The 15,482-nt window shown below is 38.0% G+C and overlaps 1 protein-coding gene across 3 annotated transcripts in view; it reads left to right on the top strand.

Annotated features, from left to right (window-relative positions):
* The window catches only part of EFCAB11 (EF-hand calcium binding domain 11), a 141,351-nt gene that overhangs the window by 10,516 nt on the left and 115,353 nt on the right, over positions 1-15,482 (top strand). For 2 of the 3 annotated variants that reach the window (XM_008698883.2, XM_008698838.2), the window contains 2 exons: positions 6,348-6,449; positions 7,290-7,380. In XM_008698883.2, the coding sequence (XP_008697105.1) occupies positions 6,348-6,449; positions 7,290-7,380 (193 nt within the window). Of the gene's footprint in view, positions 1-6,347; positions 6,450-7,289; positions 7,381-11,856; positions 12,224-15,482 lie in introns of those variants that run through there. The other variant, XM_008698867.2, reaches the window with a different exon arrangement.

Consider the following 15,482-nt stretch of genomic DNA (forward strand, 5'->3'; position numbering starts at 1 on the left):
CTGTCCATGTTTGATAGAAGTAAGGTTTTATTGGTTCATATTTCTCTATTCTATTATAACCTGTTTTTATTCTTCATTTTCCTCCCAATGATATAGTAAAACTTGATTTCTTCCATTAAGATAGATTCTTTTCTCTTTATTCCCCTACTTTCATTCAGGAAGGGGGGGTGGGGGAGTAGGGAGGGTGGGGGGTGGGAGGGAATGTTAGTCCTCTGAATTTACTTATCCATTTTACTGTGAGAGCTCACAATTGTTTTTGTTTGTTTCAAGTTTTTATGTAAATTCTAGTTAGTTAACATACAGTGTGGGGTGCCTGGGTGGCTCAGTGGGTTAAGTGGCTGCCTTCAGCTCAGGTCATGATCCCCAAGTCCCGGGATCTAGCCCCATGTCAGGCTCTCTACTCACAGGGAGCCTGCTTCTCCCTCTCACTCTGCCTGCCACTCTGCCCACTTGTGCTCTCTCTCTCTGTGTCAAATAAAATCTTAAAGCAAACAAACAAAAACCATACAGTGTAATATTAGTTTCAGGAGTAGAATTTAGTGATTCATCACTTACATACAACTCCCCGTGCCCATGATAACAAGTGCCCTCCTTAATCCCCATCACCCATCTACCCCATCTTCCCCACCCACCTCCCCTCCATCATCCGTCAGTTTGTTCTCTATAGTTAAGGCTCTGTTGTATTGTTTGTTTCTCTCTCTCTTTTTTACCCTAAGAAACAAAACAGATGGGGATGCCTGGGTGGCTCAGTTGGTTAAGCATCCCACTCTTGATTTTGGCTCAGGTTGATATTGGCTCAGGTCGTGATCTCAGGGTTGTGGGATCAAGCCAAGAGTGGGCTTCCATGCTCAGCAGGGAGCCTGCTTAAGATTCTCTTCCTCTGCCCTCCCCTCCCTTTCTGGGCACGTGTGCTTGCTTGCACGCTGTCTCTCTCTCTAAAAAAAGAAAGAAAACAGATTAACATAAGGGACATCTCACCATTGTTGATGCCACTTTTGCCTTCTGTCCTCAGTCTTTTTATGGGAACACATTTTGTCCATTGTTTCCCCCCTCATGGCCTCTAGAAGTCATAATCTGAATTTTTATTTCTCATGCTAGAGACGGCTTACATTATACCTTTTAAAAAGCCACTCAATCCTTTTAAAACCTCATTTTTAGGCATTTTTAAGCCCCCACAAAATTAATATATGGCACAATGAATGTGAACCCTCCCTTTTCTCCTAAATCTAGGACCAGACTTACAGTCTAAATAACCTGGCATTTTTATTGTTTTCTCCTTCACTCTCCCGAGGTTTATTGCAGTTTCTAATTTAAGCTCACTGTAATAGCCAAAAACTAGACGACTTCATTTTCAAGAGGATTTCTCTGTGTGCACTGGCCCTGAAGCTCAGGGTCATTGGTTTTGTGAACCACAAAAAAATATATACATAATGAAACTTTCAAGCAAAAAATTTATATAGTTTTATTGGACTTTTTGAATATATCCACCCCTGTGGTAAAAGATGATTATTCTCCTAGGAAACTACTTACAAACAAAAAAATAGAAAAGATAACATTCCTGGTCTTTCTCTGTACATGGCATATCTATATCACATATATTAAGCGGTTTGCAAAGTAAAATATATATATTTTTTATAGAACAGGGGAAGAGTCCATTTTGCTAAGAGTAGTTTATAAAATGGAAAGAAGTGTTTTCCAGCGGTATGGAAAATGCATAGACTTGCAGAGTCCGGAAGGATTTGTAAAAATTACTGGTCCCAGTGGTCTTCAGGCATGGACGGTCCCCAATCCCAGGTCCTGTGGGGGCACTTCCAGGGCCACTGCTGGACAGGGAATGGTGTAAGCCACCTTGCTCTAAACAAAATAGCTCTCCCTCATTTCCTCTACACATCAGACTTTCTTGTTTCACAAAGAACCCCCTTTCCTACAGCTAAAAAAAAAGTCTGCAAACTACTGATAGAGTCCAACTACCCAGGTGATTTCTGAACACCTTTTGTAGATAATAATAAACTCAGATAAACACATAGGTCTGTGTGGTTCGTGATGTTGTTACAATCCTAATGTGTAACTACAGTCAAGTGTATTTAGGTAGCTGTTATTAGTGGAACAATGTCCATAGGAGACCCAACATCATATTTGAAATTAGAATTTTCTGAACATATTCTTTCACTTCAGGGGTGAACACAGGTAATGCATTTGTCATTGAGTATGAAATCTGATGGCAATAGAATTATTGAAAGTCTTTGGGAAGAGGTGATTTTAGGTTTGAATATTTTGACAGCAGGTGGAGCTAGTAGTCGAAACTGTTTATTTCTAGGCCACGTAAAGAGCAGCAAGAGGTATAAAACTTACATTAATGTGTTTGCATTTCAGAGCTTTACGAATAGCAAACCGTTATGCACTGGCTTTGGGAAGTGGTTGTACTACTGCAGCGTGAGAGCCAAGCTGAATGAAACTTTGCCCTTTGTAGAAAAGGGACTTGCACTTGGATATGTGTTGCCGTGGAGGATTCAGACAAATTAAGGGCATGGGGGTGGAGGGAGCAGTGGGGATGTGTTTTCATGGCTTAATATTACTTGATGACCCTTAGAATGTTGACTTTAAAAAACAAGGTATATGATCCTGTGGGAAAATAGTGTAAAAGAACTTGATTACGTATATGGAGTTATTTGTGTTATGAGATTGTTGTCCTTTTTAAGTGGGAGTAAACATTCCATCGAAATCTACATTTTCTGCTAGGAAAAACTAAAGAACGTTTGCTTTTTATCCTGCAATATTCTGAAATAAAGACCTAATTGCTTTATAGCTCCAAATACCAATACGTTTTCTGCATGTGTAATTTAGTACTTTTGTGTGTGTGTATGTGTGAGAGTGTGTGTGTGTGTGTGAATGCGAATCACACATTGAACCAGGAATTGTCCTGGGTTTTTTTTTTTTTTTTTTGTCATTTCCCTAAATCAGATGCAATGATAAGTGAAGAGCAAATATTATGCATGCCTTTCCTTTCTCTTTGGATTTCTTTTGTTTTTTACTATATCCTATGTATTAAGAAATTAGAGTTTCTAAAATGATGGTTTATTTTGCTGGCTAGGTGAATAGAAAGTAACCTCCTTTTGGCGTTAGTTTTACAGAGTGATGAGATCATTTAAAACATACATTTTAATGCTTTTTGCTGAAAACTAGAAATAACATCTTCCTATTACTTTATGTACTTATTCAACAAACATGTATTGCCTGCCTCCTATGTGCCTGGTATGATGCCAAACACTGGGGATAAAATTTTAAACCATGTACAGTGCTTCCCCTCAGTGCTTCTCAGGCAGACGTGGGATCAAATAATTACCATAGGACTTAATAGATGTAAAAAGAAAATCAATTGTGTTATGAACAGAGGGCTGTTGGGTTACAGAAAAGGGACTCAACTGGGAGAAATCAGGGAAGACTTCAAAGAAGAGTTAATGCATATGAAAGGAGAGGTAAACTTTCAGTAGGAGAAAAAGGAGAAGCGCATTCCAGGCAATGTGCCCAAAGGCATGAAAGGGTCTGTTGCCTTGGGGAGGCCTCGGGAAGTTTGCTAGGGGGGCCGGAAAGGTAGCCTGGGCAAGATGGTAAAGGGTCTCCTAGGGCATGCTGAGATCAGTGAATATATTATTCAGGAATTTCAGCTAATCTAGATGCCATCTAATTGATGAGCGTTTGGTGTTCATGAAAGTAAGGTTAATGGATTTGAACTTGTGGGAACGTGGCATGTCTGGACTTCAATTTTATCCTCAGCAAGTGGTCTCGATATGTTCTCTGGTCTCAGAGGTGCTGAGATGAGAGCAGAGCTGCATCCCTGCGTGTATCCTTAGCTGTGATGGGGGGAAAGGCTGCACGCACTAATTCCATATAACACACGTTTACCGAGCACATTCCAGGCACTCTGGGATGCGCTGGGAGGTGGACGCTGTTGCCTAGGGTAGATGCAGCTGCCTTCTTGGCTTTTTTTTCCACTTCCTGGAATGTTCTTCCTCCTCACCTTTAGCCAGTTGGTAGCTTCTTGTCATAAGTCTTATCTTAAATATTCCCTCTACTAGAGAGCACTCCTTCATCAGAATCTACTCTGCAGGAGGATTCCTGTGATCCTTTTGTAACTTCCTGCTTTCTCCCTTATCCACACACCATGATTTATAATTACGTGTGCATGTGCAGTCGGACCTGTGCAATCACTGTCTCCTGCACTAGAACAGTAACTCCGTTGGTACTGGAATCATGTGTGTTCCTTTTTCCCCCTCTGTTTCCAGAGCTCAACACTGTGTGGCACACAGTGTCCTAAAGAGTCGTAAAAGGAGCATTTAACATAAAGATAGATTGACTTTTTAAGTTTCTAAATCTTTAACTACAAATAAGAAAAACTTGGGAAATAAAATTATTTTTTAGTAAAGTGTAATTGACATATAGCATTATATTAGTTTAAGGTGTTTAACAGGATTCCGTATGTGTATGTATTGTGAGGTGATCACCACAATGTCTAGTTACCACCTGTGATCATATGGAGTTACAAAATTGTTTTTTCTTATGATGAAACTTTCAAGATCTATTCTCTTAGTAACTTTAAAATATGCAATCTGATATTATTGACTGTAGTCATCATGCTTTATGTTACATTCCCATGACCTATTTATTTTATAAATGGAAGTTTGTACCCATTTTGCCCACTCCCTCTCTCTTTCCCTCTGGTAGTTACTGATCTATTCTCTGTATCTCTCAAGTTTTGTTTTGTTTATTCATTTGTTTTGTTTTTTAGATTCCATGTAAGTAGAATCGTGTGTTGTCTACAACTTATTTCACTTAGCATAATACCCTCCAGGTGGATCCATGTTGTGGAGAATGGCAAGATCTCATTCTTTTTTATGGCTGAGTGGTATTCTATTGTGGGTATGTGTGTGTGTGTGTGTGTGTGTGTGTGTGTGTATGTATCACATCTTCTTTATCCATTCATCCATCAGTGGACACTTAGGTTGCTTCCATATCTTGACTGGTATAAGTAATGCTGCAGTGAACATGAGGTTACAGATATCTCTTCAAATTAGTGTTTTTGTTTTCTTTGGGTAAATACCCAGAAGGGGAATTGCTGGATCAGATGGTAGTTCTGTTAATTCTTTGAGGAACTGGGGCGCCTGGGTGGCACAGTGGTTAAGCGTCTGCCTTCAGCTCAGGGCGTGATCCCGGCGTTATGGGATCGAGCCCCACATCAGGCTCCTCCGCTATGAGTCTGCTTCTTCCTCTCCCACTCCCCCGGCTTGTGTTCCCTCTCTCACTAGCTGTCTCTATCTCTGTCAAATAAATAAATAAAATCTTAAAAAAAAAAAATTCTTTGAGGAACTGCCATACTGTTTTCCATAGTGGCTGCACCAATTTTCACTCCTACCAACATTGCAGGAAGGTTCCCTTAAGAAAACTATTTTCTATGTTATTTGTTTGAAACCATTGGAACTATTTTCGGAAAGGTATACAGCTCAGTATTACCAAAAGTGCAAGTTCTTAAAAATTAGCACGTGGTTGTTGTATGATTTGGAGCTATTTTTAAAAATAGTGATCCATTTTGTAATGGAAATTCTGAGTTACTAAAATGAACTGCTCTTTTTATATATTTAGGGCTCAGTTCACTAAAATGTTTAAATTCTTGGCTCTACTCTTTAAACCTACTACAAAGATCACATTAGAATTCATTTTAATAGACATTGTAAGCACGGTATCCAACCTCATGTGATCACGCTGGGCTCTTTTATGAGAATCACAGGAAGCAGAGCCCAAGGCTGCCGAGTAGTGGTGGGGTGTACCCAAGGCTGGGGACGATGCCAGCTCTATTGTTTATGGAATATTCTCTCCACCTTTATCTCTGGTGTGCAATTGGTATTGACTTTTGAGAAACTATGTCTTCGCCCCGATCTCCCAGTTGGAAAAAAAACCTGTCATAATGACATCTGGCTAGGAAAAAAGGGATCAAAGAGCCATAAGGAAAGAAAAATTAGGACACCTTGTTTAATAAGTAGTTTCTGGCCTGTCTGTTACATCTTTTAGAGGGAAGAATGTTACAGTTTTTTGAGGTCATCATTCCTTTATCCTCTGGAAATCTCTGTGAACTCCAACAGTGCCTACCGTTTCTGCTATTGATTGCTAGGGTTGGGTCTGTTTAGCATTCAGCAAAATGTCTTTTCGACTTTATAGATCTTTAGGAATATGCGCTAGTCATCAAAAACTAAGATAAAATTTGTTCATGACATGTATCACTTTTCATTTATGTTTTTGTTTTTTTTCTTGAGGAAAATGGTCACTTTTGGCAAATTGTTTTTTCTAACTTTTAGGTATATTGCTTGAGGAGTTTTTAAGTATTATTAGGAAAAAAAAGGAAGTTCAACTCTATCGGAATGAAATAAGACACATCTTCACAGCTTTTGACAGGCACTGTAAGTATCTTTAAATTGTTTTGGTATAAAAAATTGCTAGTAAGAAAAGTTGCTACATACTCTCAGTAAGTAAAATAATCAATATGCTTGGAAGATTATTTTACTGTATTCATTAGCTATTACATAGATGTTGGTGTGTATTTTTTCTGAATCACAATCTTAAACTCTTGACATTTACCATGGGTCAAATAATATTTACAGTTATGTAACTGTACTTATGATTTGCCTACATTGTAATGGAAATAGCAGAAGGGCTGGCCATGTGGGGGATATAGGTCATGAGCCATCTACAAAGGTATGGGGAACCGTAAGGCCTTTTGCTTTGACTCCTACTCTGACCCACACATGATTGGAAAGAACTGTTTCCTTACACTGGATATAGGTGAGAGAAGTGGCTTTGAACGCCCTGTCCCCATAGATCACACACAGGATGGGAAGACTCATGGAGTCCAGGGTCAGCATCTTTGGTACTGTGATGTTTTCCCTCTATCTATTTATATATTATAATTCTAACACCAAGCAAGAAGAAAAAGTGAATTTTGAAGAATAAATTGTTTTGGTAATTCACATAGACTTGAAGCCTGATGCCATTATGGCAGTGTCTGTCTGCAGTCCATTCCCTGGCACTCAGAGAACCAGCTACGTGAGATCATCTGTGAGATCATCTCCACTGAAGGAGAGTGTTAGTAGATTCTTAAATTCTTCCAATGAGACAATCTCAGATTACCTTATATTTACTGCTTTTCTTCGAGTAAGAAAGTTTCACACAAATATGGCTGAGGTAACAGTTCATAGGGTTTATAGAAGTAAGTGAATGTTTTATATTTTCATTTCAAATAGATCGTGGGTATTTAACTTTGGAAGATTTCAAGAAAGCATTTAGGCAGGTGGCTCCCAAGTTATCAGAAAGGACTATTCTGGACGTATTCAGGTAAGGCACCAAAATCTTTATATATACCCACCCCTCGATTTACCATTTGCTTTTACAAGTTTTCAGTTTTATGGAGAACACTTATATATGCACATTTTTCCCAGTGTGTACCCTTGATAGTGGAGTGCTCGCACACCAGGGAGGTGTGTATAGACATTTGTTGGTAAGGGTGGGAGAGGTGCAGGGAGAAAAGTAGAACTTCTTTGTGTATGTATATATTGACCAAGAAAAAAAAGATAAGGTTTATTAATGTTTAACGTGGATGCTGGTGTTCCCCTGTATCTGTGTTTAATCAGACACAGGTTACACGTGGGTCTTGAGTTGTCTGAAGAGAAAAGTAGAGGTTGCTTGATGGTGGCCCCCTCATTCATTTGCTTTCAGAGTTGTTGATAAATGTTGTGGTTCATGCATCCCTGATAGAGTAGACATAATGGTTATATTATGTCCTTTATTTAAACGACTTCTGATGATATGGGCAAGTGGCTTAAATATAGTTTCTGTTAGGAAGCTGCAGAGTGAAGGTCTTAATGAACAGCACAAGCACATGCTGATGTGACCAGACGGCAGAGCTGAGTCTTCTCTGAGTCTTTGCATGAGCTCTTCATCAGCTGTTCCCAAGTATATCCATTCATGGTCCCTACTGTGGCAAGAACCAGAAAACCCAGAATCACAAAACTCAAAAAAGACAGTACCGTATTTCTTCCACACGTACACAGGCAGTCTGGGGCTGACTTGATGGCAACAGGGCCAGAAGGACTCAGATGCGTTTCCTCTTACTATTCTGGCTGCCTCAACATCAGCCATCACATCTGGATTCCAGCTAGGTCAGAGGAGAGGGAGCAGAAGAGATTCCCTTCATTTTAGGGCTATCAGTTGTTTCTCCTTACATCCTAGTGACCCAAACTTAGTTTCAAAGCACTGGGTAGCTGCAAGGGGAAAGAGACTGGAAAATGTCCTCTTTGCTCTGGGTAGTCATGAGTGCTCTGAGTTTCTGATAGAGAGGAAGAAGGAGAGAGTGGATAGTAGGAACATAGGTAAAGTGTTCCCCTTTGGGATAAAAATTTCATGAAATCTGACCAGAAGCAATCCCTGCTCCATAGAAATTATCAAGCAGGTTATTTGAAATAAGGATTTGCACTCACTGTGACTAACAGTGACCTTTATGAAGTTCTTTTACTGCAACATTCACAAGCAAGTTACCGAGCAAGCTGTTGAAGAGCAAAGGAGTTAAAGCCAGACATAAGCAGAATGCCATAGGACGCTATTAGTTGATTCTAGAACAGCTAGAATGCTACTATGGTAGCATCTTTGTATACACTTTGTGATGAGATGAGTAATGAGCATCAATGTATTTTTTCCTCATGGAAGGAGAGAACAGAGAATTGTTACTGCATTTTTCTTTTAACAAAAGACAAATGTCCATGTTTGCTGACCTTTATGTGTTAAACAGTTTCAGTAGGTACAACCTCATAGTTCAAGTGTATTTTTGAAAAATACATTTAAATACAGCCCTTTCCTATAGAAGCAGTGTTTCAACAATGCATGAGAAACTACTTCTCAAAAGAAATCTGTGCTTCCAGGAGAGCATTTTTGAAAATGAATTTTTGAAAGTGTGATTCTATTTTAAAAAATGATGTGTGACACTTATTAAAACCCTTCACATCTACATGTTCAATAAGTTGAAAGTGGAATGTCCTAACCCAGTGGGAAAAAATCTTACAAAGTTTCAGTGGTTTTAGAACATAATTCCTAAAGATATAAAAATTCAGTAACTTTAATAAGCTTTCAAGAGCAACTAATATCAGGAGAGGTAGACATATACTAGCTGAATTTCAGTTAGCAATAACAATAAAATAATAATTTTTTAAAACCCTCAGAACACCGTTGAGCCTTTTCCTTATTGGAGGGTGGAATTACAAATCAAGAGATTCAGTGTCATGGGGCCTTTTCCCACTCAGGTCCACATATCTTCATGAGGTATCTCTGACAGCCCTTAAAACCAAGTATTAAAACAAATTGCTCAATCACAAAGGATTAAACTGAGATATTTGGAAATTATAAAGTATATTAAATCACATTCTTATCAGTATTAATAATTTCTAGTGACAGCAAAAATCATTTGCCATTAATAAATAAAATATTTTTATCTTTGTTTAGAATTTCTTTTTTTTTTTTTTTAAAGATTTTATTTATTTATTTGACAGAGACAGCCAGCGAGAGAGGTAACACAAGCAGGGGGAGTGGGAGAGGAAGAAACAGGCTCCTAGTGGAGGAGCCTGATGTGGGGCTCGATCCCAGAACGCTGGGATCACGCCCTGAGCCGAAGGCAGACGCTTAACGACTGCACCACCCAGGAGCCCCTAGATTTCTATATTATGCCTTATAATGTGCATACTCTATTAGTATAGCAGCATGTGTGCATATAACCTGTAAATAAATATATGAAATGCCCCCAAATCTTATACTTCCTAGGATTATGGATTGAAACAGTTTGGAGACTAAGCCAAACAAGGCATTTTAGTTCATTGAACATGTCCATTTTAAACATTCATTTTTATTATTTTTAGTACCAAAATCCCTAAAACAAAATTAATGATGCATAACAAGTATTAAATGAAGTTGTGAAACCAAATAAGGGAGAAAAATAGTTCCTCTGAGTGTAGATTGAAGTAGGCCAAAAACACAGAGATGTCTCTCTTCCACACAACTCTGTTTCAGTGGTGCCAACAATTTTCAAGAATAAGGAAAAAATCAGCTGCTAAGGCTGTTAGTGATACAAAATTACATAATGTTCCTAAGGTTAGACACTCACTTTTTGCACAGCTGGAGTAGTGTTTGACTTAATTGACCATTGGGAATGGAGTTCATTTCCTAGGTCCACGGTTACCCAGAAGAAAGCTGATATCCAAAGACAGTAGAAGAAGACCACTAGAGAGGGAGAATCCTAATTAGACAGAGTCATCTTTGGTGTGAATGACTGAAGTTTTCATTACCTTCAATTCACTGACTGCCATATTCTTCCAAAAGAAACTAATAAAGATCAAGAGTAGTTTCTTTCAAAAGTTGTTCATATTACACCTTAATTTTTTAAAGCCATACCAACCAACCAATTCAAAAAGACAGACTTGGGGCGTAAGACATCAAAGAATCATTTTGCTTATAACTTGATGGATCATTCATTAAAGCATCATAAGAACTAAATGAGATATTTTTGAAAGATTTGTGAATTGCTGCCTAACTATTCTCGGAATGTTTACGTTATTGATTTTATCATGAATAAAAGCTGTATGGTTTTAAAAAATATATATTGCCAGGCTTTATAACACTTATATTTCTAATGGGTATATATAACATAATTATGATTAGCAACCATAATCTCTTTTGTTTTAGTTCTACAGTTATGTGGATTCAAAGCTCACTTCCAGACCTCGTGCCATAGTTTCTGCTTAGCCGAGGTCTATCCTCCAGTAGGGATCATAACTGCATTTTCTGGTGTCTTCCACATTTCAAAATATTCACATGGGCCATTGTCCTTGAATAAAAATATATAATGAATTGAACATTAATATTTTAAGTCACTTTCCTTTTCTTCGAGAATGCTGATTATGCTTATTTGGAAAATCCTTTTAAATTGTCTGTTAGTTTCTATTTCATTGGCTTGTGTTGCTCACCATGTCTTATCGCATACTTTCAGCAAAGTCTGTTCTTTGTACTGTGTCCAATGTGGCTTTTCTTTTTCTCTTTTCTGGTTTTCTTTTTCTTTTACATTTCTTTCTTGAGCTATATATGCTGATGTGTCATTTCCTTTTGTTATTTTGCTGTATTATTTTATAGTCTTCCCTAAGTCTTTCTTTATCTACTTACAACTCTTGTTTTATAGAGGTGTTTATTTTATTAGGGGAAACAATGGTTTTGAGATTTTATTTTTAATGAGTGATTGCTTGGGGGCTGCTAATTATAGCTTTTTTCATATAAATTAAGGAAAACAAGTTTTCTACCAATGGAAGGGTTTCGAAGGACAAGTTACTTTCTTAAACCAAGAGATGATATGTTATGCAAAAAACAAAGACAGAAATTGGTTAGTTTATTTAGCTCCAAAAATATCCTAACATGTTTAACATGTGGATTCAAAATTTGAGATTCCTTTCAGTATTTGAAACTTTGCTTTCTCCTTAGAGCTGATAATTAAGATTTGTGTACTAAAATTACTGAGGCTGTATCAGAGGTGATGTTTCGTTATTCAGAAGTTCTTAGGGAATCTTTTTTTTGAAGATTTTTTTTCCCCTATCCACTACAAATGGCAGAAGCTCAAGAGGTTTGAGAACTGAATGGTACTGTTTGTACAATAGAATGAATGTGAAATAATAAGCTGTTTCTAGCACTAAAAGGTTAAAAGATAACTTTACTCTTTAATACTAGTAGAACTTACAGAAAATTTTATAGTTTTGTTTTTTGTTTTTTTTTTTTAACATTCAGAAATCCTCAGTGCCTCTAACAGGTAAGGTTAAAACTATTTAACCTGGCTCTCCAACATCTGGTTCCTTTTCACACTCATCTTTCACTAGCCCCAAATTCCTGTGTTTCCCTTGGCGTAATGTTTGTTCCTTTGAACATGTGATGTGTATTTAAACTTCATTCTATTTCCCTTGCTGGCAGTGCCTTTCTGTACTTCCTACCTGCCCAGATTAGACCTATCTTTCAAGGTCCTGCACGATAAAATTTTCTTTTTCTTTACATTGAACAGTCTTGTCTCCTTTCACTAAAGTTTGGGAGTACTTATGGTTGTATTTTTTTTTCTCTTGATAAACAAAAATGCAGTGTTTAAGATTATCTTCATAAGATACTACAAGCTCTTTGAGTTTATGAGCTTATTCTTAACTTCCACTGTCCCCAGCTTGGTGCCTCATGCGTTATACTTACTTAATAAATAATTGTTGGTTCAATGTGACTTACTCTGGATGTCTAGTGACTGAAATTCTCACTTTCAGGGTTTTTAAATGGTTTAATTTACTTCTTCTAAACTAGGAAAAAGTACTTTAAAATGCAATCAGGAACTCAATAACCACATGTGGCTTTGCCTTCCATTTTTCTCTTTTTGCATGTGGTTTTTGGAAATTAATCTCTGATGGCCTCTCTTTGCTTTATTTTGGGGTTGCTTGTGATTCACGATTTAGCCTCAGCTGTTATCAAGGGGCTGGCTTCATGTTCTTGCCTGACTTTGCCCGCCATCAGCACCCTGTGGTATTTCTGGCAGGCCTTTTTCTCTGCGTGGTATATTTACTTCTCCATGCCTAGGAGCTTTCTCCATCTCATTGTAAGCACTGAGATTTGCACTTTCCCACCACCTGTCAATTGGCAAAAAGCTATGGGAAGCTTCTGCTTTCCAGCCATGAAATGAAATGTGGATGTGCAGAAGGCCCACTCCCTGACCCGCTGTCCGAGGTTCTGAGTGCGCAGGCAGATTGCCAGATACTAATGTAATGTGGAAGTATCGGGGTACCAAAACGCTCTCTAATCATGACTGGAGACATATAAAGTTATATCTGATATTTTTGGTGTAAGAATCTCATTCTTCATATTATGTGGGGAAGGTCAAAAAACAAAGAACCTCTAACTCTCCTGGATATTTAAACTTGGTTGATAATAAAAACATCATGACTTGTTGATGAATAGGTTTTCAATGTTAGAGTTTCAGTGGGGGTAGGCGTTTAAGGATTGATGGATATTCTCTTGGCAGAAAGATCATATTTGTCTCATGTCACGGCCATTATAGAGGGAAGAGTTGTCATGAACTTGGGTAGAATGAACAGACTGTTCTGTACACTGAATGGGAGAGAGTCTTACAGAGCCAAGGGGCTGAAAGGAAAGTGATTTAAGATTGTATTTACTTTTCAGGGCGCCTGGGTGGCTCAGGTGGGTAAGCATCCAACTCTTGTTTTTTGGCTCAGGTGATGGTCTCTGGGTTGTAAGATTGAGCCCCATGTTGGGTTCTATGCTCTGTGTGGAGTCTGCTTGGGATTCTCTCTCCCTCTCCTTCTGCCCCTCCTCTCTCTCTCTCTCAAATAAATAAACAGAATATGTTTTTTTAAAAAAGCATTTATTTTTCAGTTCATCTGCATCTCTTTTGAAGTAGTATTCGTCACTGAGTTCTTTAGCTTTCTGTAATTCCTTTCTGCCGGTAGCACACTTGTTGCACATCTTTTTCTCCGACAAGAAAAGATTTCCCAGTCATTATTTTATGCATCAGAATGGTTCTTTTATAAATGTAGTCATGTGACCTCAATAAGAGCACGGTTATTATAGTGAGTACCTACTGTGATGAATATGATTATTGATCCAGAATTATCTACATGCTTCTGTGTATAGAAAAGTATTAAAAAAAAAAAGCCTAGAAATCATGTCTCATTCTTTGTAATCATACAAAGATAGCTGTTACAAGCTATACCTGTGGTGTGTAAGTCTAAGAGCCAAAGAAATAGACTTCTTGAATTTTCTATTTTTATTTTACAAATTTTTGTACCTTCTTGGCAATGGTAATGCCTTAGTTTTTATTTCACTTTTTTGTGTCAAAATTGTATTGTCAGAGATTTCCTTTTCTGATTATCCTCTTGCATGCAGTTCCTGAATGGGTAGTATCAGTGTGTGTAAGCTGTTCAAGCTGACCTCAGAATTTCACATATAATATATCGAATAAAACTGTACTTTAAAAATCCAGTTATAGAAATATATTCTAATTATTTTAAGAAAATGCCAGTTTTTCAGAGGGTTTTTAATTGATTTTGTGGGCAGAAATTATATCCTTGCATTTGAAGATTGTCCTTTGACCAGTATAAACTTTAGAATTGGTGACACAGGAGTTGAAGTTCAACAACTGGACAGGAAACGAAAAGAGGGATGACCTCATTATATAGATTCAAATAGAATGTGTTATTTTGGTTTCTTCAGTTCAGCTCGCTTAGTTCATATTATCAAGGATACATTATTTGATTGGAAGGAACATTTAATCTCTTTTACATTAGTGATCCTGTTTTCTGTTAAACCCATCCAGATGCAAATTGTACTCACCTTCAAGGCCCAGCTGTGAAGACCTTTCTTATCCCAACAGCTGGCCCTACCCTACACCCTATCCACAACCTTGCAACCCTTGAAAGGAAAATTTCTTCACCTTCTTCTTTAAATTCCTAATCTGTCATAAGTATCTTTCTTCTCTATACTTATTCATAGTTATTTGTATACATATAATCCAGTATGAGAGCGTGAGCTTAACATGAGCAAGCACAGCAAAGCATTCGACATCACACTTGCTACAGCACAGCACAATTTGGTAAGTGTTGAATAGATGACTCCATTTTATGTAAATGAATGGCTTTTGTAGCGAACGGGTTCTATTACGTATTTTTTGTTTTACTCCCTAAATGCCGCGCTGGGGCCCTGTGAAGGTCATGTGGAGCAGTAAGCCCCAGGGCTGGGCAGCAGGAGACTTGAGTTCCAGTCCCAGCTCTGCCATTTCTCTGTCTTCCCACAAATCACTGAGCCTCTGTGGCCTGTACTCCCCTCATCTCAGAAATGAGGCTGTTGTGGCAGGCTTCTTCTCATTCCAGAACTCGCTGGTGGGGTTATCTATCATGGAGAGTGGTGTGGCGGTCTTCTTTATTTTCTCTGTGTATCACAGATATTATTCAGAACCCACCACCGCATGAATACAGATGTGGTCTGTCAGTGTGACAAAGACTGCTCTCAGGAGGAAATTACTGGCTTTGACAGCTATCCAACCCAGGGTTTAGTTTTTGAGATGTCACTATAACAAGTGTTATGGCCAACGTATCCAATTCCTCATCTACATATATGGTTGAATATGCTGTTCTTGCTGTAATAGCATGAGGGCTATTTTTCTTTTAATCCAACTGTCACATAAGATACCGCTGCCATGGTTTCTTTCTTATGACCAAATGTTGCTAACCCTTTCAGTCATCCCTGAAGTTATTAATAGCCACACATCATGAATGTATTCATGCCATTTTCCTTTATAGAAAAAGGAATCAATTTCTTATGTTTTTCTTTTGTCGTAGATAGCTAACTCCTGGGTAAAATAATCTCGATAG

Source organism: Ursus maritimus, unplaced genomic scaffold (assembly GCF_017311325.1).
Source record: "Ursus maritimus isolate PB19 unplaced genomic scaffold, ASM1731132v1 scaffold_25, whole genome shotgun sequence".
NCBI classification, from domain to species: domain Eukaryota; kingdom Metazoa; phylum Chordata; class Mammalia; order Carnivora; family Ursidae; genus Ursus; species Ursus maritimus.